Consider the following 24,419-nt stretch of genomic DNA (forward strand, 5'->3'; position numbering starts at 1 on the left):
AATTCACTGGCGTTAATGAAGTAATTGAAATACCCTAAATAGTATTTGAACCCAGGTCTGATGAATACAAGGTCAAAGTTGATACATAATATGTTGTTTTACAAGAAGCACAGCAAACAAACAATGATAAATGTTTAAAATGTTTACATTCAAACAGATCAAAAACAACAATCACTTACATGAACAGATACATTTTTAGGGGAAACTGCTTAACATACTTTTTAAAAAGTACATGAAATAATAAGAAACACCAATAAGAAATCATCACAACAAACACTGGAGAAGAAATCAAAACAAACAAAAGCGATTGTAGAAACTGCTTTTCAAGGGTTCACATCAAATAAGACGTTGTTCATTTTTTAAAATCAGAATTCAATGTCTTGTAGGGTTATTTCATTCTGATTGCTTGTTGGTTGATCCAGCAATGAATTAGAAACAAAGCCGTCTTTATGATGTAAGGTTGTGAGAATTTAACCTTCCACCTTGTCATGAAAACCTCTGTAGATGGATTCATCCGTGGAGATTTTCGAACTTTGGCTGGATTGTTAATGTACAATACCGTATCTGTAAACATATAAACTGATATTACACATAGAATAGGAAGGTAATAACAATAACAATAAATAAATAAACAAACAACAGCATCAACAACAACAATAATACAAATATTAATAATAGCAATAATTATTATTATTATTATTATGATAAGTAGTCATCATAAGACATAAGTAAACATCACCACAAATACACACGTAGTACACTATTGTGGCTAATTAACAAACAAATTGTTATTTTGTAATCCATCTTCAGATTTAAGAAGCTTTGATAATAAATGTTGATAGGGTTTAATCTTTGCATTGTGATTCATCCTTCAGTCTGTCCTTTCTGGTGAGGTGTACAACACCATGGGGTGCTAATTCCTGCCTCTGGTGGGATGAGAACCAAAGACTGGAGCCAATAGAACGGTTATCCATCTGTAACAGACACGACTCATTCAAATCACTTCTCTTCCCCTGGGTAGAAGTTCCAGCAGGGGAGGGATTTGCTGTCACACAGGTTGGTGGATATTGAGTGCTTTCAGTCCATTCAGAGTATGTGGTCTATTCAAGATGTCTGTTATTAAAAGCTTGACGTTTACAATGTGTTCTATTCGTGACCTTTGTATCATGGAGACAGTGAATGCCAGTGTGTCCTGGGTGGCATGGTGCAATTATAAGATCTCCCAGCATGCCCCAGTATAGGATTAAACCACATGGTCAGATATCCGTGAGACATTGTCCATGTTGTTGACTTGAGTGGACAAGGATTTACGGCTGTCGGTGTTTATTCTTCTCCTTATGCCCTCTGTTTGGTTCTGACATCGGCCAAAAGAGCGACAGGAAAATGCTGCTTTGAATTCCGCTCGAAACTTCCCTGTGGAAAAAAGCTCAACTTTGTTAAACACATAACATTTTAGTAATTTAGCAGAAGCTGTTATCCAGAGCGACTTACAGGAGCAATTAGGGTTAAGGGCCTTGCTCTAGGGCACATAGACAGATTTTTTTTTTAAACCACCAACCTTACGGTTACTGGCCCAACACTCTTAACCGCTAATCAAACCTCATGGCCCAACACTCTTAACCGCTAATCAAACCTCATGGCCCAACACTCTTAACCGCTAATCAAACCTCATGGCCCAACACTCTTAACCGCTAATCAAACCTCATGGCCCAACACTCTTAACCGCTAATCAAACATCATGGCCCAACACTCTTAACCGCTAATCAAACCTCATGGCCCAACACTCTTAACCGCTAATCAAACCTCATGGCCCAACACTCTTAACCGCTAATCAAACCTCATGGCCCAACACTCTTAACCGCTAATCAAACCTCATGGCCCAACACTCTTAACCGCTAATCAAACCTCATGGCCCAACACTCTTAACCGCTAATCAAACCTCATGGCCCAACACTCTTAACCGCTAATCAAACCTCATGGCCCAACACTCTTAACCGCTAATCAAACCTCATGGCCCAACACTCTGAACCGCTAATCAAACCTCATTATGAAAGGGGTATTCTGTTGAAATTCTACCACTTAAGTATTACGTTTCTTTACCATTAAAATTGATTGAACAAGTTACCCCGGCACATCAAATCCCTCTTCCAAAGCTCCACTCTAGGTGTGTTGTGATATACTATACTGTCCAGCAGATGGGGCAATAAAATCATGAACAAAGCATTTTGAGACAAACTCACCACTTAAAAAGTTATAGATGATTGGATTTGCAGCACTGTTGGCATATATCAGCCAATGTGAGAACGTGAACCAGGCGTATACAGTCTCTCTGCTGTTTGTGTACTTAAACGTCCCAAACACTCTGCAATGACAAGGTAACATCAGTGAGACCTCATCTGTAATGACACCAAGTGTGTTGAAACTGTAAATGGAGCTATAGCTTATTGGCAGGTGTTTGCAGGGGGTGGGGGAGTATTAAAGAGATAGTTAGGCTAATTTCTATTTTACCTCATTCTATGAAGAAATGGCAAGTGATATATCGTCGCTGTCTAATGAAAACCTCGTAACTAAATGTTTTGCCAATTTTCATAATTATTTTACATTTATTGAAAGCAGTAACTCCCCTCAATGTACTCTGAACATTTCATGACTCTACGACCAAGAAAATATATTCAAAATAGCTTCTGAATTTTCATAATTGTATATTAATGGGAAATTACGGTCATTCTTTCAAATGTTTTGGAGAAAATAGGTTTTGATCAGACAGCAACGATATGCACCCTGAGAGACAGACATCACAAATATGTTTGCTTACCGCATTGATATAGATCAGAACATATGTGATCTAGGTATGCTAAATTAATGCTTACAGATTACTACATTTTCAGAATGTGATCACCTTTTTCTGTAAACACAATGTTTACCAGGGACTACTGTGAATGCCAACTGTTATTTGAGTCAAATGACTCATTTCCAAATCGAAACTTATGACTCATTGAAACATCTCTATGTTGAATCCAAGAGTGTAATGGCTATTGATCCTGAAGACAGAGAGGCAGAGCAGCAAAGAGGCTGCTACCTTTTCATGATGTTGAGTACGCTGATGGGCAGGTAGCAGAGGGCAAAGACAAAGAGGACCACCATCAGCATGCGGGCTGTCTTCCTGCGGGCCCGGACCTGTTTGATCTCAGCGGACACTGTGCTGGTCCGGACCCTGGCTGACTCCCCAGGACCTGGAGAATAAGTGGAACCCTGGAGGGGCGTCCGCTTCCTCTGTAGCACAGATGACGTCCCAGGAATCTGTTTACAGAACCCACAACCCACAGCCGATCACACTGTGGTCTTTGAACAGCTTTTGCTTGACAAGCTCATTAAAACTCAAAACATTCAAAAAGCTCAATGGAATGGATCTGAATAGTGGAGTGCATAATCTGAGAGTGCATGGACAAATAATTGCAAGGATAATGGACACTGATAAATTGGTGACTGCATGATCTAGAAATAAATTTGGAGAATCAACAAACAGCCAGATTGCTAAGAAACAGTGCAAATGTTGTCTGTCATTGTTCACAAACATGAATTTACATAGATACCTGTTGACACCACAGTTTATGACATATCTGTATGTATGCCAGAACCATCAGACAGAGGGGAGCGAAGTATGTGACGATGAAGAAACAGGTGTGATACACCTTGGGGTAGACATCAGCTGTTGAGAGAATGAAATGTGACTTAGCTAAATTATTGTGACATAGATGTAAATTAGAGGCGCTACCAGAAAAACCACATGATTTCACATGTGGAAAATCACATGATTTCACGTGAAACGTTACATGTTACATCATGTGAAAAAAAAAAGGTTTTGTAACCCTTCACATTGTTTTACAGGTTTTCACACGTGTAGTTTCATGTTATCACATGTTGCTTTACATGTTGTCACATTATCTTCACGTAAGATCACAGATCACATGAAAACATGTGTTTTTGGAATACTTCACTTGATCACATGTGAGATGATGTACTTTTTTCATAAGGGTACTGTAGGAATTGTGGAGGTAAATGGTCAAATCCAAAGGGGAAACAAACATGTCTACATTTATATACATATTTATCAGTAACATGCATGAGCTTGTAGTTACTGTGCAGGAATTTAAATTGAGTGGCAAGACAGAACTCTCCATCAAAAAAGAGATTTCTTTTAAAAGTGAATCATCAGATTGTGCTGAATTATGGTTCCTATCACAGAAAGGTTCAGCGGAACAAATAAAACATTCTACACTTTAAGAAATAGCAATTGAATAAGTAGGCAAGTTTCCATTGACCCAGGTTTATTCAACAAACTGTATGTCACAAAAGAAAACATTGCGACATGTGTAATGTAAAAGGCAGTTCAAGGAGAAATGTTCTACACATCTACTACGCTGATATCTATTCAACAGGGGCGGATTTTTCTTTTGTCAAACTTTCTTTATTGTGACAAACGATTATGGATACGGTATTTTTCAAATAAATAATGATTGCCAAATATTTTTGAATGTACGTTGGGCATGTGATGTCATTACATTACTATAAAGCTCCACTCCACATTGAGCCTAACTCTAAATGCCTAGTGCTTGCTAAATCAATTTTTTCAACTATAAAAAGGATGTTTTTTTGCAGGACAAGTATTGGTCCTGTCTATCAAGAATGAATTGCTTAACTTTGCTTTTCTGGTTGGCTTGGATGCAAGTTCCAAGATCCAATTATTTCAGGACTACAAGTTTCACCATGGCACGGTTGGGCGATACACTGGCACATGAGAATTATTAGAATATTGCAAATATTACTAAATTCTTGCATTCTATCCATGTTAACATTTGCAGATAACCTAAGACATGAAACAGATAGGTGGGAGCGGGGATACCAATTTACTAATGCACTCTGCCCTACATGGAAAGAGTTAGACATCCCTGATTTAGACAAACTACTGAGCAAAAATTGCATCCTGGCAATGTAACTGTCCCCATACAACTTAAATGATAACTTTTGCATTTTAGAGATGTGAGTCTTGAGTAATACTGCGTTCACATGCTAGTGAGAACTTAAAAAACATAGAAATGTCCGACTTGCTAACGGGTTATAGTTATATACATGATGTGTTCAACAAGTTAGAAAGTCTAACATTTCTGAGTTCTGAATAGCATGCGAGCGTGGCATAAGTCTGAGATACAGGTACTGTACATATACTACATGTGGACACCATCTCATTTCAATATCATGGACGGTAATATGCAGTTGGTCCCCCCTTTCAGATATAGCCTCCACTCTTCTGGGAAGACTTTCCACTGGATGTTGGATCATTGCTGCGGGGACTTGCTTCCATTCAGCCCTTGCTTTGTGCATGGGGGTATTATCATGCTGAAAAAAGAAAGTGCCTTCCCCAAACTGTTGCCTTAAAGTTCGAAGCACAGAATTATCTAGAATGTCATTGTATGCTGTAGCGTTAAAATTTCCCTTAACTGGAACTAGGGGGCCTAGCCCGAACCATGAAAAACAGCCTCAAACCATTATTCCTCCTCCACCAAACATTACAGTTGGCACTATGCATTCGGGCAGGTAGTGTTCTCCTGGCATCCGCCAAACTCAGATTCATCCATCAGACTGCCAGATGGTGAAACATGATTAATCACTTCAGAGAACGCGTTTCCACTGCTCCAGAGTCAATGGCGGTGAGCTTTACACCACTCCAGCCGACACTTGGCATTGCGCATGGTGATCTTAGGCTTGTGTGTGGCTGCTCAGCCATTGAAACCCATTTCATGAAGCTCCTGACGAACAGTTACTGTGCTGACGTTGCTTCCAGAAGCAGTTTGGAACTCGGTAATGAGTGTTGCACAGACTATTTTTACACACTACGCGCTTCAGCATTCGACAGTCCCATTCTGTGAGCTTGTGTGGCCTACCACTTCGCGGCTTTGCCGTTGTTGCTCCTAGATGTTTTCACTTCACAATAACAACCCTTCAGTTGACCAGGGCAGCTCTAGCAGGGGAGAAATTTGACAAACTGACTCGTTGGAAAGGTGGCATCCTATGACTGTGCCACGTTGAAAGTCACTGAGCTCTTCAGTAAGGCCATTCTACTGCCAATGTGTGTCTATGGAGATTGTATGGCTGCGTGCTCGATTCTATACACCTTTCATCAATGGATGTGGTTGAAATAGCAGAATCCACTAATACTTTGCCATGTAGGATCTTAATTTGAGCCAGTTTGCTACAGCACGAAAATATTCCTGCAGCCACAGGAAATGTAAACTATTATATGGATTTTATACAATGGCATTGTTGAATACTCGTTTTTGATTGGCTTGAAGAGCATTCAGAGCATACATTATTTCCCTGTAAAGCATGGAATATCCGCATGGTAGAATTGAATGGCAATAGTTCCTTCTTACATGTTTTATGTTTGACCAGCTTTTGTAAGTCGGATTGAAAACATTATTGACATCGGTGAATTTCATTTTCATAACAGCAAGCTAAGACTGATGGTTTGGTCAGCTAAATTAGCAAATGTATTTGTTTGGTTACCACGGCAACTACTGTTGCTATCTAGTAAACTTCAGTGGATGTTGAGCACATTTCTTATGACAAATGAAAACATTTCTAGTGGCAAATGTGTTAAATTATAGCCATGGTATACTGTAAAAGGGACAATCAACCGGGGCTCTATGCGTTCTCTGGAAAAGAATGCCTTCCACGTCGTCCATTATTTTCCATAGAACGCATATGCCGCTCCCCGATTATCCCTTACATATTGCATGGATATTTTTAAACTTCAAATACACTACAAGTTTTAAATGTCCTGCATAAAATTAAGATCCTACTCAAATTAAGATCCTACATCTGTACATATCAACCTTAAATGTTGAGAGTTTGCATGAGGACACCCCAGTCATAGACTGTTCTCTCTACTACCGCATGGCAAGCGGTACCGGAGTGCCAAGTCTAGGACAAAAAGGTTTCTCAACAGTTTTTATCCCCAAGCCATAAGACTCCCCTTTTTACGCTTCTGCTACTCTCTGTTCAACATATATGCACAGTCACTTTAATGATACCTACATGTACATACTACCTCAATAGGCCTGACTAACAGGTGTCTGTATATAGCCTTGCTACTATTTTTTTCAAATGTCTTTCTACTGTTGTTTTATTTCTTTATTTGCCTACACACACACACACACACACACACACACACACACACACACACACACACACACACACACACACACACACACACACACACACACACACACACACACACACACACACACACACACACACACCACACACACACACACACACACACCTTTTTTTTGGCACCATTGGTTAGAGCCTGTAAGTAAGCATTTCACTGTAAGGTTTACACCTGTTGTATTCGGCGCACGTGACAAATAAACTTGGATTTGATTTGACATTCCTGCAAAGGTTTTCCACCCAAAAACGAATTTGAGAGATGGAGAACTTTCATCTCGCTCATTTAATCGATAGCCTTGACACATTCATTTATTTTCTATCCAAACAATTGTGCTGCCAATAGTTGTATGGTTTTCTGTGAGAGAATATTTGTCTGTAGCAATCAAGAGGCATCCAAGCCCTTTTTATCGGAGAACCTGCAAAGTCATCCCTCAATGCATTCCAAGTATTTTTCAACAGTCTGACCCTGAAGCATTCAGTAGGACAGATAAATGGGAGGCTGTTGATGGGAGGACAGCTCATAATAATGAATGGAATGGAAAACCAGATCTTTGATGTGTTCGATATTTTTACATTTATTCCATTCCAGCCATTACTATGAGCCTGTCCTCCCCATTTAAAGTGTTACCATCCACCATGGCCTTAAACATACAGTCTGGTTAGATTAGTTTTTCCTATCAAAGGAAGACAGTGACTTGTTTTCAATATTGTGTCAACATGGATGTTACATTTGTATAACTCATTGAGTAGAATTCAAAAGGTACCCGCCCATGTAGAAAACATGTAGTAGGCTGGGATAGAACACTCAACCATGCAGAAAGAACTTGCAAGAGGCCCAAATAGAAAACATATTGTTGCTATGTAATTACATGCTTGACAGTAGATGACGGTACAGTATGAAGCTGAAACCTATGCTTTCTGTTTGCACCTTAGATTTGCACCTTTTTGTGTTCACTGTCAATTATGTAATTAAACACCAATAGTATTTTATCTCTGCCTCCTGCATGTTTTTGTCTCCATGGTTTGAGTGTGAGTACCTTCTCAATTCTACTTAGTTATTCCCTAGTTATCCCCACAGTTAGTATATGATTAGAATACTATACAGCAGCGGATTAATGACATTTGGATACTGGTCTCACACAGCTTCAGAATCCCTTCAAGGAAAACCCCACCACCTTTTGGTATTTGTTTCATTAGTCCATTATTGATTTAGTCCCAAAATGTTTTTCATGTCAGCAATCAAGTTTTCAAGATACAGTATATAACTTTCAAAATTCAGAAATAAAGCTGCTATGATGCATTTTGCATCGTATGATGCTGCGCTCTTCTGTATTTTGAAAGTTATATATCTTGAAAACTTGATTGCTGACATGAAAAACATTTTGGGACGATATGAACATTGGATTAATTAAACAAATACCAATAGATAGTATTTCGGTGGAATTGTCCTTTAAGAGTGATGTCAACACAGCAGACACTACAGTATATAACATTACAGATGTTTTTTTCTAATGCTCCTATGAAATATTGATTCCATCAGAAAAGAATGAGCACATTTGTGTAGCTGGTGTAGTGTACACAAATTATAAACCGGGTGGTTCGAGCCCTGAATGCTGATTGGCTGAAAGCTGTGTTATATCAGACCGTATAACACGGGTATGACAAAAAAAATATTATAATTGTTCGAATTACGTTGGTAACCAGTTTATAATAGCAATAAGGCACCTTGGGGGTTTGTGGTATATGGACAATATACCACGGCTAAGGGCTGTATCCAGGCACTCCGCGTTGCGTCATAAGAAAGAACAGCCCTTAGCCGTAGTATATTGTCCATATACCACAACCCCTCCAAACGTATTGCTTAATTATTCCCCATCTGACAACAGCTCCGGGGGGTTTAGTCACAAGAACTGAAATATGCCTGTCGCCTTTGGTCCAGACCTTGGTTCAAACAGTGACTGTTTACTAGAGGCTGTCTGGAATGCTAAATGGCTTAATACTTAATACTTTTGGGACTACTCCAGTGGAGTACTCAATTGTTTCAGGCATTCTCAATCAAACTCAATCCAGCATAGTTAGAGTATTAGAAATTGGTCTGGTCTGGGGTAACAGTGCCTTGGCGAGTTCCTGTGGCATTGTGAGGAGGGATTTTGTGGATGCCCGCCTACCTCCCCAGCGCTCTTCACACACAGTGAAAAGGCTGGTTTTGTTGGTGAGCTCAGGGAGCAGGCTGCTGCACTCCATCACGATGGCCTGGGGGATCATGATGACACAGGAAACCCCCCAGATGAGGAGGATACTCTTGCGGGCGCGCCTGGCCGTGCTTTTGAACATCAGCGGGTGGCAGATTGCGTACCAGCGGTCGAGAGCAATGCAGCTCAGAGTCAAGACTGACACAGATACGGAGATTGTCTGGGAGATTGAAAAAGAGGATGTGCAGTTAATTAAAGCACAAAGTGAAGCAGTACAAAAAGTACTACACTTAATATATACCTGCTGAGAGAAAATCTGTGATTTCCCTTGGGCAAACAAAATTATACTTTCTCTTCATTATTGTGAAGAAGAGAAGAAGAAAATGACTGTTCTGTTTCTCTATTTTCGAATTTAAAAGACTTCTCAATATGAATATGAAAAAGGATAGCACTTCTTCCCCGTGTCACTGCCAGCAGAAAAACATTGATGGACAGGGAAAATTGGCTGATCTAGACGTTGACAGGGGCAACCGTTTTCTCCCAGGACGATTACACCCAACCTCCCCCAAGGCTTCAACTATTTGTATGGACTAATTACAATTGGTATGATGTGAAGCAGAATGGTAAGACAACCCTTAGAGACCACAATGTTGATCTGCCATTCGTTCGGCGCAGTATTTTTTTAGGGGCCACCCACTGGGTGACGTCTGACTGCTGACATTTTCACACGATTCTATAGAATGTAGAATCGACTTGCACTTGGTTTGAAAATGACGGCCGACACTCTGTTCAGAGGTGCTAAGTACTCTCAGCCTTTGTTAGAAGCGCAGCGATAATTGACTGTCGGGTATTAGAATTATATATTATATATATATATATATATGTATAGTACATATGATGAAGTCTGACTAACTACCATAGCCAAAGGATGATTCCAATATAAACATTTATATGATGAATCTGAGTTTACACAATACAGACAACAACAACAAAAAATCGGCATTACTGTTGATATGGCGAAATACTGTCAAATTATGGGGGCCCTAGTCTATATTCAACAGGTCTATACTCCCTTAACAGTCAACATTCTCATCATTTTTATTTTATTTTACTAGGTAAGTCATGTAAGAACAAATTCTTATTTACAATGAAAATAAAATAACCGTCACAACCGTTTTTGTTTTTGTGGAGCGAACAGCTAACTAGACGTGACGACCGGGCATTCGTGTGGTTGAGTTTGTTTCTACGGTATTGATGCAATACTTTCCATGGTAATTTAGAATGTTCATTCAAATGATGTTAACTTATGTGGCACATGCAATCAAATTAAAATCTTTGTAATGTCAGTTGAGTTGAATCAACAAATCACAGCTTTCGTCACTAGTTATCACAGCCACAAAGTCATAAACCCTGCCTATTTCTTCAATTTATCTTCTTAAAATGTATGTTGCATTTTAGCAGATGCACTTATCCAGAGCAACCTACAGTAGTGAGTGCATACATTTTTGTACTGCTCCCCCATGGGAATTAAACCTACAACCCTGAGTATGGATGCGCAATGCTCTACCAACTGAGCCAGCCACACAAAACCTAACCGTCTCCTTAACCTCACTGTTAACCTTATGCCTATCCCTAACCGTAAATTAAGACCAACCCAACGGCCAACAGTCCACCCATTATGCCATCATTGACTTGAATGGGGACGCCCGTTATATTCAGTCTATTTCTATGGCAGCACATGCAGACAGGAGCGGAGGAGAGGAGAAAATGTGCATTTAAAAAAATGAAATGTGTTTTGGTTGTTATGTTTTTAGCTATTCAAACGGTTATGAAGTGACTCCGGTCATTCGGCTGACGAACAACCGTCGTCCGAAATTCCATGACCCTCACAGCCCAAAATGTTGCTATTTACTCATCACAGTGATATGACCAGCCAGCCATTTTCTGTTATCCTTGTTTCCTCTGTCGGTTTAGAGTGGCGGGATTTATGATTATATTAACCATAACACTTCCAAGAGATAATTTGGCAACTTCATATTAATAAAAAGAAAGACATCACAAATCTGGAAATGATATGGGGCTTGTGTATTCTTTAAAGTCATTTTAGATTGTGTCATATAGCTGGATCTGCAAAACAAACAGCCTGGGCCTTTTACATTTCAGACTAGCTTATCCAGAGCGACTTACAGAAGTAGTAAGTGCAAACCGCTTAATGGTTCTTTCATACTGGTTTCCTGTGGGAATCAAACCCAAAACCCTGGCACTGCAAGCACTATGCTCTACCAAATGAGCTACACAGGACTGTTCTTGACATTAGACTACATTTGATGGTTTAAAACAGCCGACACACTTTGATCTTAGAGTGTTATGTTATTTTCATATCTGCAGCCATCACTCAAATATCAATTAGAGCCTGTAGACAGTAGAGGAGCTGTGAGAATTACAATTGAGGCCATCTGATTGACGATGGGGGACATTTTCAGCTCTCTCATTAACATCCTATAGCCAATGGACACATCAAATTGGCCCTAGAGCTGCTACAGCTATTCCAATTTACCTCAGACATGCTTCACACAGCCATTAGGAGAAGCAGGATGTCCACACAGTGTTGTAGGAAATATTGTAGTAACTAATGAAATGTCAACAAAGTTTGTGCAGCAGTTACAGATGACCTTCCTTGGGAAAGCACTGTTGACACACTGCAAGTAGGCCAGGGGAGAAAACTAGTTTAATATTCTGCTTCTTCAGCTCATCAGGTAAAGGTTTTATAAATGGTTTTAATGGATCTCTTGATGGGGTGAGGTAGACCACCAGCTGCCTCTCCTCTGTTGGTAATTGTAGTCCTCTCAGCACTGTCTTTCAGGCAGACATGAATGATAACACAGTAATTCAGTCCAGGTCCTTACTGATAGGGCTCCAGGCGTTTGTCTGTGGGTTTTGGATACAGTCCAGTGTTAAGGAAATCCAAAGATCAGCTAACCTGATAAACCCTTTCTCAATCTCCTGACCACCTATTATATTTGTCAACAGGCAGCATTGCAAAAAATGTAAGGCCACTATCCACTGTATTTGTCCCCAGCATGAATGCAAAATAATATGAGTCAGAAATGTATTGAGAGGCTGTCTTTAGATCATTTCAATGTTATTTTCTCAACGGTTAGGCAATCAGATGTTTTTTCAAAAGGCAAATTGATAAAGTATGCCCCCATTTAACATGAAAGTAAACTGAGACTGAAGAAAGGTAATTTTGTTTAGACTTTAGAGCTTTTCATAAAGCTTTAAAAAAGGCTAACGTTTTAGACAATATTCTCATATCCTTGGACTATCCAGAATCCAACATTCATTCATTTCTTCTCTGTATTCGGAACGGTGCAGTGCCAGAATGTGGACAGTCAGAGCCCAGTGCAGTGTATGGCTGGGAACACATTCCTCAGTCCAGGGATGGAATATGTCAATGTACTCATAATTCTCCTGAAATGATGAATGGTGAATTGAGAAGTTTGGAAAACTGCTAGTTTTTTTTATTAAACTGCATGCTAGGCTAGCTAATGCTATAGCAGGCAATTGGATTCCTTGAAAATGCATTGGGGTGAGTAGTTAACAGAAGTGTTGTGGAATCCAATGGGTTGCTTTCATAGCCATGGAAAGTAGGGGTGCTGAGGGTGCTGCAGTACCCCTGAAAAATCTATGCAAAACAAAATAATAATATGTGTTTTTTTAAATTACAAACATTTATTCACAAAAGTAGTGCACTGGGCCTTAACTAGTCCTGTAGTAGCAGAATTATATAAATTATTAAATCATATAATAATCTGACATAACCAAATCTAACTGCCTGTAGCTCAGGACCTGATGCAAGGATATGCATATTCTTGATACCATTTGAAAGGAAACACTTTCAGGTTTTTGGAAATGTGAAATTAATGTAGGAGAATATAACCCATTAGATCTGGTAACAGATAACACAAACAAAACATGTGTTTAAAAAAAAAAAAGATCTATCATCTTTGAAATGCAAGAGAAAGGCCATAACGCAATATTGCAGTTAGGTGCAATTGAGATTTTGGCCACTAGATGGCAGCAGTGTGTTTGCAAAGTTTCAGATTGATCCAGTGAAACATAGCCATACCGGCCAATATTTTGAATCAAGTCTGCCCAAATGTGCCGAATTGGTCAATTGATACATAACTAATTGGTCAAAGTGCATAACTATAGAGAAAATACAAAAAATGATATGGTAATACAACATAAGTTTACACACTCCCAGGAATGTCATACTTGATTAGCCTAAATAGCTTATAACTTTCACATATCTAGATGGCTGGGCAGGGTGGGTGTGGAGCCAGAGACAGCAGGGGTTCAAAACTGTAGAACACAGTTCCTACATTTTAATATAAAAATGGATTTTATCAAACAAAACTATGCTAAATTTTTATCTCTGAGACCCTCAGGATGACAAATCAGAGCAAGTCTACTGAACGTTAGCTCAACTGTCCCGGTGTAGGGACACCTATCCCATAGAGGTTTTAATCAAATAATAGCAGTATTTCAATCTTAAATGTATCATTTTGGGTAATGGGATAATGAGGTGTACAGCACCTTATCTCGCGTCGGCTCCGCGGTGTCCTTATCATGGCAGCCTGCCATTCAGACCATACAGGGAAGATGCAATTACAGTGGCCGTAAGGTCTGAATCTTTAGGCTAATCCTCTGACACACAGATTGGCTTGGGATTCTGCCCCATATGGCTGAGTGGAGGTTCCATCACACTGGATCAAAAGAGAATAATGATGTTGATCCATTGAAGGCTAAGCCCATGGCAGTTGAGCTGGGAAAGCAAAATACTTTCCCGTGGCACAAGCATCACCATGGGGTCCCTTCAAAGGTGTTTCAAAGAATACTGTTCAGTACCCTGGAGTTCCGTACCAACTATCAAGCTTGAAGTTGCAAGCGGTATGAGTACCGGAGCGCTAAGTCTGGGACCAGAAGGCTCCTTGACAGCTTCTACCCAAAGCCATAAGACTGCTGAGCAGTTCATCAGATGGCTACCCTGACTATTTGCATTGACCCCCTTTTGCATTGACCCCCTTTTGCATTGACATTCTTGCACTGGCTCTATGCACACTCACTTGACTTTACCCACACATACTACACTGACACTCCAACACACACACACACACACACACACACACACACACACACACACACACACACACACACACACACACACACACACACACACACACACACACACACACACACACACACACACACACACACACACACACACAACTTCAACATTTCAACATCATCAAATCACCTATGCTTAGTCTAATACAGTGACAACTAAAAGATACAAAAAACAATTTAGTCCAATCAACTTAAGCTGAATATGATGTGGCTGTCCATTGGTCTGATTTGTGTGTATGTGTGCGTTCCTGCAAGTAGAAAAAACATGTTGACTCACCCTACTTGCAGAGAAACGCCAATGCCATCCTTTTCTCTTTCATGTTGATGAAATGGTCTATGACTCTCTCATACAGTACACACTTTTATTTTTTGTTGTCCTACAGTACATACGCTCTCACACACAAAACACACACACACATGCATATTGACGCCACACACTCACACATTGGCACACATTCACACTCTTCACATACACTGCTGCTACTCTGTTTATTAATGTATCCTGATTGCCTTGTCACTTTTGCCCGTACCTACCTACATATGACCTCAATAACCTCAACTACCTTGTACCCCTGCACAATGACTTGGTACCGGTACTCCTTGTATATAGACTCTTTATTGTTATTTTATTGTGTTACTATTTCCTCTTTTTTTTTTTTTGCTAATCTTTTCTTACTTTTGACCTCTGCGTTGTTGGTAAAGGGCTCGTAACTAAGCTTTTCACAGTAAAGTCTACACATTTTGCAGTTCTGTGTAACTCAATTAGTAGAGCATTGTGCTTACAACGCCAGGGTTGTGAGTTTGATTCCTGCAGTGGACCAGTACAAAAATGTATGCAGCCATCTGGATAAGAGCATCTTTTAAAATGTAAATGTATTTAGCATATGTGACAAATGAAATATTATTTGATTTGAATATAAAGTGAAAGTTGGGAAATGTGAAAATAAAAACGTTGGGACATCGTCTTACCTGTAAGTAAGGCAGTATTTTACAAAGAGTGTTTCCAAAGAACCATGTTTCTGTAATGTCTACCACAAGACTTGCCGGGAGACAGGTGATGGTGACCAGGACATCAGCAAAGGAGAGATTCACAATGAAACAGTTGGTCACTGTGCGCATGTGATGGTTTTTCCACACTGCAAAACAAACTGACAACAAGACACAACCAAGGACTGCTGCTGTTAGGAATACAGGGAGACATCAATGACTTTAATTGGTTTAAATCAAATGCAATACAACACACAGCACACACCTGAATAACAGAACCTGAATAACACCTGAATAGCAGCACCTGAATAACAACTATCAATTGCATAATCAATATGAAGGTATTACAAATTAACCAGTTGTCCTGTTATGTCACTTAAATGTCAGTTGGTGATTATGAAAAGGGCAGTCAAACAAAAACGTATAATAGTGACTAATTTCATTTACAATAAGCCTACATCTGTAACAAGACTGTCATAAACACATTTCTTATTTACTGCAAAATAATGTGGAAGGTAAAAATAAGGGATAGGAATACAGTAAACATACTCTCAGTATCCACAGGGTATGACATCAAGACAGGTTTAAAAAACTCAGGAGAGTTAAACATATTGAACAGGTTTCTCGTTCTCGTTCCCCAGCCTGCAGTGAACCATTCCATTCTCCAACTGCTCTTCAAAAAGCACAGAACGCTCCGCCTGCCTTAAATACACAACGTACCCTCACTACAGACACATGTATTATAATTGGCAAATAAACCAGTCTCATTCACAAACAGCTCATGAAGAATTAGTAAAATCGTGCCCTAAACTTTGGGTAAGGGCTGTTGAACACTGCCTTTCAGTCCAATGTGCACAATTTTACTCATTCTTCGTGAGCTGTTTGTGAATGAGACTGGTTTATTTGCCAATTATAATACATGTGTTTCAGTCCAAAACAAAATGTCTTGCCCTATTTTGTATTTAACTAGGCAAGTTAGATAATAACAAATTCTTAACTACAATGACAGCCTACACCGGCCAAACCCATACAAGACTGGGCCAATTGTGCACCACCCTATGGAATCCCAATCACATGTGATAGTCTGGATTCGAACCAGCATTGAGACGCAGTGCCTTAGACCGCTGCGCCAATCAGGAGCCCGATCAACACAAGCGAACAGCACTGCCATAGTAACAAGAGAAACTGCACACAGAGAAAATGAGACGGATTTGTAAGCTACTTGAAAACATTGTCAAATTATGCCAGTATTGTCAGCACCAAAAACATTAGAATCAATCAAGACATTTAATTAAGACCATTAACAATACTTTAATTAGCAAATAGTTGCACGATAGCAGTTATTAAGGGCTAGATTCAATTGTATTCAAATATGCCATGTTTAAGCAGTATCTTAAGTGTCTTTATAAAATACTGCCGAGAATCGTATTCTGAAAACTGGAAGCATCTACTTGTAAAGGGACTATGTTAATGCAGTAGACTTGATTTATTCCACAGGCATCTTATTCTGAACTAGAAGCATGGGCCTAATAAGGATGCTCCCCAAAAAGATTATTAACAATTTATATTACGCACTCAACTATATTTGTCAAGTGTTATTAACAGCTAAAACAGAAAATACCGTTTAAAGAGAATGCCTGGTACAGCACTTTGATTCCGGTGTATCACTTTACAGGTCGCATGGCTTAACATTTTCCCTGTCGAGTGTCGCATACACATCCAAACAAGACAGATGCCCATGCATGTCCGCGCTCGGGATAATGTCTTTATTTTGCGCTTCCCAAATACATTCGGTTGTCAGTAACCTCTTGTTTAGAAGGTAGTCTACTGATACTGAATTAGTGAACACCAAATTAATATAATAATAATATATGTAATACATAGCCTACATTCGACTCACCAGTAGCCTAACTTCTATAAAATTGAAGCCCAGATAACTTTGAGGACTTGATCTAATGCCATGCACTTTAAAATGAGGATGACATTTTAGAATGATACTGGCTCAATTAATCCAACCTACGCAAAAACCTTTACCAAAACTTACCTAGTGTGTTTCCAATGAGAGAAACAAAAAAAACAATTATGTATCCTACAATAAGAACCCATTCATATTGCTTAGGATGCAAATATTCCCTCCAGATATACTTCAGAAGTTCATCATCGTCATCGATGCTAGAGTATGGGTGTAATTCCGTGGTGCAAGGCTCATGCGAAGGGGGTGAACATTCTCCACAATCCGAATTCACTGTGATCCCCGACATCCTTCAATAGTTGAAAGTGTTTACGGTCTTTTTAGTGTCCATTCAGCGCGCCTGGAACGAGCAACAGACTACCAGATTTAACGTCTGCTAATAGAATGGCTATGCACCAGATCTGAATCGCTTTGGCATCGTCAACGTGACCATCTCTCCAAAGCAGGGATCATGCAAGGCAAGGAGCACGCAAGGCAAGAAACCAATAAGAAAATTCCTTGTTGACAAAAAAATAGGGGGAGGGTTAATTCCACAAATATCAGAAGCCCTATCATAAAACACAAATATCAGAAGCCCTATCATAAAACACAAATATCAGAAGCCCTGTCATAAAACACAAATATCAGAAGCCCTATCATAAAACACAAATATCAGAAGCCCTGTCATAAAACACAAATATCAGAAGCCCTGTCATAAAACACAAATGGTTGCATGAGGAATCGAGGAGACCAGATTTGATAACTTCATCAAATAACATTATTTTTAATAGAAAGATGTGATATACAAATGTGTAACAATCAACTGAAAAAGGTCTTAGCGGAGGGTCCTGATCGTTACCTTATTGAAGCAAAGTAAGACCAGAGTTGAAGTCAGATCTTTGTCTTGGGAAAAAGTTATAAAAAGTCACCAGGAAGCAGAAGTGGACAATTAACCACTCTGACAGGGATGTCTATCACATTTGTTTATAAACCAATATGAATATAGTGCAGGGGTAGATCACCCTGTTCCCAAAGCACCACAGATAATGGAGGATTTTTGTCCCAACCTGGCACCACACCAGACCAACTGAGCTAATTGATCAGTTCAGTGATCAACATTTTAAATTCAACACACCTGGTCTTCCATGTTGGTTAAAACAAAAACATGAATCCAGGAGTAGGGTTGCCTGGCCTTGGACAAGTGGTTCCCTACACATTTAATTCACTGGTACGCAACAGCATATTGACGGCATCGTCTGACAGCATGTTGTTTCCAAGTTGGGGATTTTCCATTATATTGAAAGATAGTGGGCCAGCACCGAGTTTGGGAAACCCTGAGCTAGCTGTTCATTAATCACAAAAATTGTCTACAGCGGTTAATTGGGGTCACATACCCTAGCGGTTTGACATTGGTTTGGCACCTATCATTAAACTTGGCCATAGCCTCATGCACTCCTCCATGTTTACTGGCGGTGAGGGACTGGCACTCCCTCTTAAAAGCCTCTGAGCACAGCAATTCGATGCTGAGGTGCTCTAAAGGAAGAGCATCCTGTGCTTAAAACTGTATCTTCCTGTTTTCATACAGACAAGTAGAGTTTGTGTGTGAGTTCAACCCAGTATCACAGATTATTGTGAAATAGACACGACTGCATTATGAAGAAAGAAAGAAAAATCATACACAAGAAAAGTGTACTTTTTCTTGTGCCTGTCACGAATATCGAATAAGTAATTCATGTTTATTTCACAATAAGCTGTGATAGTTTTGGTGAGTTCTGGTGGGCCTTCGTGCTTCAGCAAACAAAAGAAAAGGAGGGGTGCTTGACAACAATGACAACTAGAAAAGGAAGTTTCAGTAGACACTTTGTGTGCTTGCTTAGCTGCCTGAAAGTAACATTATTAATGGTAGTGGAATAAGTTTACACAGTGAAATAGTTAGGCCTATATCTTTCAGATATCTTTCAGTAAAACCAATACCATTAAATGCTTACAGTTTAAAATGTATAGCCTTTGCCTCCTTTGATTTGCAGAGGGAAACCTATAATCTTCCCAGAAATAACTTTTGCAGATACAGATCAACTCAAATGTTATTGGTCACATACACATGGTTAGCAGATGTCATTGCGAGAGTAGCGAAATGCTTGTGCTTCTAGTTCTGACAGTGCAGTAATATCTAACCTAATCTAATCTAAGTAATCTAACAATTCCACAACAACTACCTAATTACACACAAATCTAAGTAAAGGGATGGAATAAGAATATATACATATAAAATATATGGATGAGCGATGACCGAGCGGCAAAGGCAAGATGCAATAGAGGGCATAAAAATACAGTATATTGTACATATAGGATGAGTAATGCAAGATATGTAAACATTATTAAAGTGGCATTATTAAAGTGGCTAGTGATCTAGGCCCACCTGGAAGAGAGATAGAGTGACGCAGTAGAGAATCAGGGGAGATGCCGCCGACAGAGATGGTCGCCTCGCTTCGAGTTCTTAGGAAACTATGCAGTATTTCGTTTTTTCTGTATTATTTCTTACATTGTTACTCCATTAAAGTAAAAAAAAAAAAAAATATGAAGTTTTATTACATACAGCCGGGAAGAACGATTGGCTGTAAGAGCAATGTCAACTTACCAACATTACGACTAGGAATACGACTTTCCCGATACAGATCCTCTGTTCGGGCCACCACCCAGGACAATGGATCTAATTCCAGTAGTCGACCCAAAACAATGGGGGCCACAGAAGGGGCAGACAAAGTGGCGTCCTGGTCAGGCGCTGTAGACGTGCACATCGCCCACCGCTCCCGAGTATACTACCAGCCAATGTCCAGTCTCTTGACAACAAGGTAGACAAAATTCGAGCAAGGGTTGCCTTCCAGAGAGGCATCAGAGATTGTAACATTCTCTGTTTCATGGAAACATGGCTCTCTCGGGATATGTTGTCGGAATCGGTTCAGCCACCGGGCATCTCCATGCATCGCGCCAACAGAGATAAACACCTCTCTGGGAAGAGGAAAGGCAGGGGTGTTTTCTTCATGATTAATGACTCATGGTGTAATCATAACAACATACAGCTACTCAAGTCCTTCTGCTCACCTGACCTAGAATTCCTTTGAATCAAATGCCGGCCATTTTACCGACCAAAAGAATTCTCGTCAGTTATAGCACAGCTGCGTACATTCCCCCTCAAGCAGACATCAAGATGGCCATCAAGAAACTTGGCCATCAAGGACTATATGCAAACTGGAAACCATATATCCTGAGGCTGCATTTATTGTAGCTGGGGATTTTAACAAAGCAAATTTGAGAACAAGGCTACCTATATTCTACCAGCATATTGATTGTGCTACGTGCATGGGCAATATCCTCAACCACTGCTACTCTAACTTACGCAATGCATACGAAGCCCTATCCCGCCCTCCATTCGGCAAATCCGTCCACAATGCCATCTTGCTAACTACCGTCTTATAGGCAGAAACTCAAACAGGATGTACCAGTGACGAGAACCATACAACGCTGGTCCGACCATTCGGAAGCCACGATCATGCGGACTGGAATATGTTCAGATTGTACCCACTGTGACTATTAATACCTACCCTAACCAGAAACCATGGATGGGATGACGGCATTCGCGTAAAACTGAAAGTGCGATCCACAGCATTTAACCATAGGAAAGAGGTCTGGGAATATGACTGAATATAAACAGTGTAGTTATTCCCTCCACAAGACAATCAAACAAGCGACCTGCCAGTACAGGGACAAGGTGGAGTCGCAATTCAACGGCTCAGACACTCAACGTATGTGGCAGGGTCAACAGGAAATCACGGACTACAAAAAGAAAACCAGCCACATCACGGACACCGACGTCATGCTTGCAAACAAACTAAACACCTTCTTTACCAACTTTGAGGAAAATACAGTGCCATCGTCACGACCCGCTAACAAGGACTGCACACCCCCCTCTCCTTCTCCGTGGCTGGCGTGAGTAAAACATTAGAAGGCCAGCATTCCGGAGTCGCCTCTTCACTGTTGACGTTGAGACTGGTGTTTTGCAGGTACAATTTAATGAAGCTGCCAGTTGAGGACTTGTGAGGCATCTCTTTCTCACACTAGACACTCTAATGTACTTGTCCTCTTGCTCAGTTGTGCACCGGGGCCTCCCAGTCCTCTTTCTGTTCTCAGTTTGCGCTGTTCTGTGAAAGGAGTAGTACAAAGCGTTGTACAAGATCTTTCTTGCATGGAATAGCCTTCAGTTCTCAGAACAAGAATAGACTGATGAGTTTAAGAAGAAAGTTCTTTGTTTCTGGCCATTTTGAGCCTGTAATCGAACCCACAATTGCTGATGCTTCAGATACTCAACTTGTCTAAAGAAAGACAGTTGTATTGCTTCTTTAATCGGAACAACAGTTTTCAGCTGTGCTAATGTAGCAGTGTGATGTTGTTCCCCTAGATTATGCAAATTGCACATAAGGACCAGTTCAAATAGGCCAGGTAAAAAGGGGATGTTAATAATTTTAGGATAATAATAATAATAATTCAGTGTATTTTTAATTTAATTACAGCTGCATAGCTAATGTTATTTTTTTGTGTGAAAACACTTTTCATATCTATATTGTAAATACACTTGATTGTTAAAGTTTTGTATATTTTGGTTTGGTCCATCGTATCTGTGTTACTGTACCCTCCTATTGTTCTCTCTTGCATGACCTTCAGCTAGCGAGGTATGTTGTCCTTGGCTCCGCTATTTTTCAATATAAAACCATGGTAATGTTACACTATGTGCTGTTATGCAACCATACGTTTTGTTACAACATGTACAATATGAATATTTATGTTAACAAGTTTTACGGAGCTCGCTAGCTAGGGTACCTAGGGTACCTGTAATTTGTGGGTACTTGGGACAGTGTTTAAGTGAGTTTCCTTGTGCTCGTGCAGGTGCCTGAGAGCTGTGACTGCGCCAAGGGCTAACATATTGTGCGTTGTCTCTTCATGTGCAGGGCAAATAAAAATCCAACAAGCAGACCTCCAGTTGTGGCAGTGTCCTCATTAAATTACACAATGCAGAACGAACCACGCTACAAACTGGTGCCGCGACCTGCCGACTATCAGAGCTGTGCATGTGGATGAGGTGCGTGATCTGCGCATGCGCACTTGTTGATGGTTTGCTATAAGTGAATATATACTGTAAATAGTGAAGGTGAATGTAGCGTATTCACAAGATAAGGGTATTTGTGTTTATTTGTATGTTTTGGAGGAATTTGTTTATTGCATTTTTTTTGTATTTAAATGCAGTAAATTACATTATATTTTAGTGCTCTGTTGAGCCATGGAAGACTCTCAAGTTATGCTGAGGATTTTAGTGTGGGTAGAGGGAGGGGTGCCCTTGCATTTACACCATTTGTACAGTCAGCTCCTGGGATTAGAGTGTTTCCTAGTCCTGAGTTTACAAGCACTGAGAGGGGTGGGCTGTTTACTCCACGTGACCAGGGTATCCCACCTCTATCTTTTGATGTACCATCATCCCTAGTCCTCAGTAATAATGGGACACCTCCGAGTCAGCTTAGTGACCTTATTAAGGATATAGATTCTCCTATCTCTTAACCAATCAGCGCAAGTCTTTCTCCTGCCCATCCCCCTCACCAACCCCAGCAGTTTCCCCTGTCTGATCAATGTGGGTCAACTTTTATTGATGCGTCCAAGCTGAATCTGGTTGTGAAGTCAGATGTTAGTGCTCCACCTTTCTTTAGGGACGATGGCTCAGATAAGTACTCTGTCCTGGACAGGTGTAAATATTAGACCTTTGCTAAATAATCTAGCCTTTCACATGATAGTTATTTATTTTAATATACACATGAGGTGACTCAGGCTTTGACTTGTTGTTGTCAAAGTGTGTGATCATATGGCTTGGAGAAGGATGGCTGGTGCTCCAGGACAGAGCTGCTGCTTAACATTCACCAAACAAGCTGTTCTCAAATCTGACAACATTCTGTCCTACACTAACATAATTGCAAAAGGGTTTTCTAATGACCAATTAGCCTTTTAAAATGATTAACTTGGATTAGCTAACACAACGTGCCATTGGAACACAGGAGTGATGGTTGCTGATAATGGGCCTCTGTACGCCAATGTAGATATTCCATAAAAAATCATCCGTTTCCAGCAACAATAGTAATTTACAACATTAACAATGTCTACACTGTATTTTTGATCAGTTTTATGTTATTTTAATTGACAAAAAAGGAGATTTTCTTTCAAAAACAAGGACACTTCTAAATGACCCCAAACCTTTGAACAGTAGTGTACATTATTGCAAAAATAATATTTTGCACAAATAATTCAAACAACATATGGCCACTGTTGGTGAAGCCACTGTTAAGAATGGTGTCCAATTGAAAAGTGTTTCAATTTTGTTTTTTCAACTGGGTCTTTAAGAATAGTCACATCTGTTTTTCATATTATTGGGTACTATGTTGCTTTATCCCACTACAGGTTTGGGGTCAATTCCATTTAAATTCCAGCCAATTCAGAAAGTTTTTAAAAATCCAATTACACGTTTTCCTCATTGACAAGCAATGAAGAGAATTGGAATTTCAGTGTACTTCCTGAATTGTCCCCAACCCTGTCCCACTGTCCTGCAGCAACTAGTTTGACATTAAGTAGAAAAGAAAAATGTTCTTCCCTCATCATTCGCTATGCGAGCTCCAAGGCTAATGAAATATTTACAATAAATAGATCAGCAAACACAGGTCTCATGGGGTGTGGTGGCATAGCTGTCCTTGCATGCTTGACTGTAAGTTGCTTTCAGGGCTGGCTCCAGGCTTAAGCGCCATGAGCTGTCGCTTAGGGCCCCCAGCTGCTAGAGA

General features: G+C 40.0%; 1 protein-coding gene across 1 annotated transcript; it reads right to left on the reverse strand.

Moving 5' to 3' along the window:
• Positions 1-129: 129 nt before the first annotated feature.
• hcrtr2 (hypocretin (orexin) receptor 2) lies at positions 130-18,618 on the reverse strand. Its single transcript, XM_020460614.2, has 7 exons — positions 17,644-18,618; positions 15,582-15,760; positions 9,399-9,642; positions 3,594-3,709; positions 3,080-3,300; positions 2,241-2,362; positions 130-1,413 (listed from the first exon to the last, which is right to left on the reverse strand). Exons 1-7 carry the CDS (start codon positions 17,858-17,860, stop codon positions 1,244-1,246), a joined length of 1,269 nt encoding a protein of 422 aa, XP_020316203.1. The 5' UTR covers positions 17,861-18,618; the 3' UTR covers positions 130-1,243.
• Positions 18,619-24,419: the final 5,801 nt, after the last annotated feature.

This window comes from Oncorhynchus kisutch, linkage group LG25 (genome assembly GCF_002021735.2).
Source record: "Oncorhynchus kisutch isolate 150728-3 linkage group LG25, Okis_V2, whole genome shotgun sequence".
NCBI classification, from domain to species: Eukaryota; Metazoa; Chordata; class Actinopteri; order Salmoniformes; family Salmonidae; genus Oncorhynchus; species Oncorhynchus kisutch.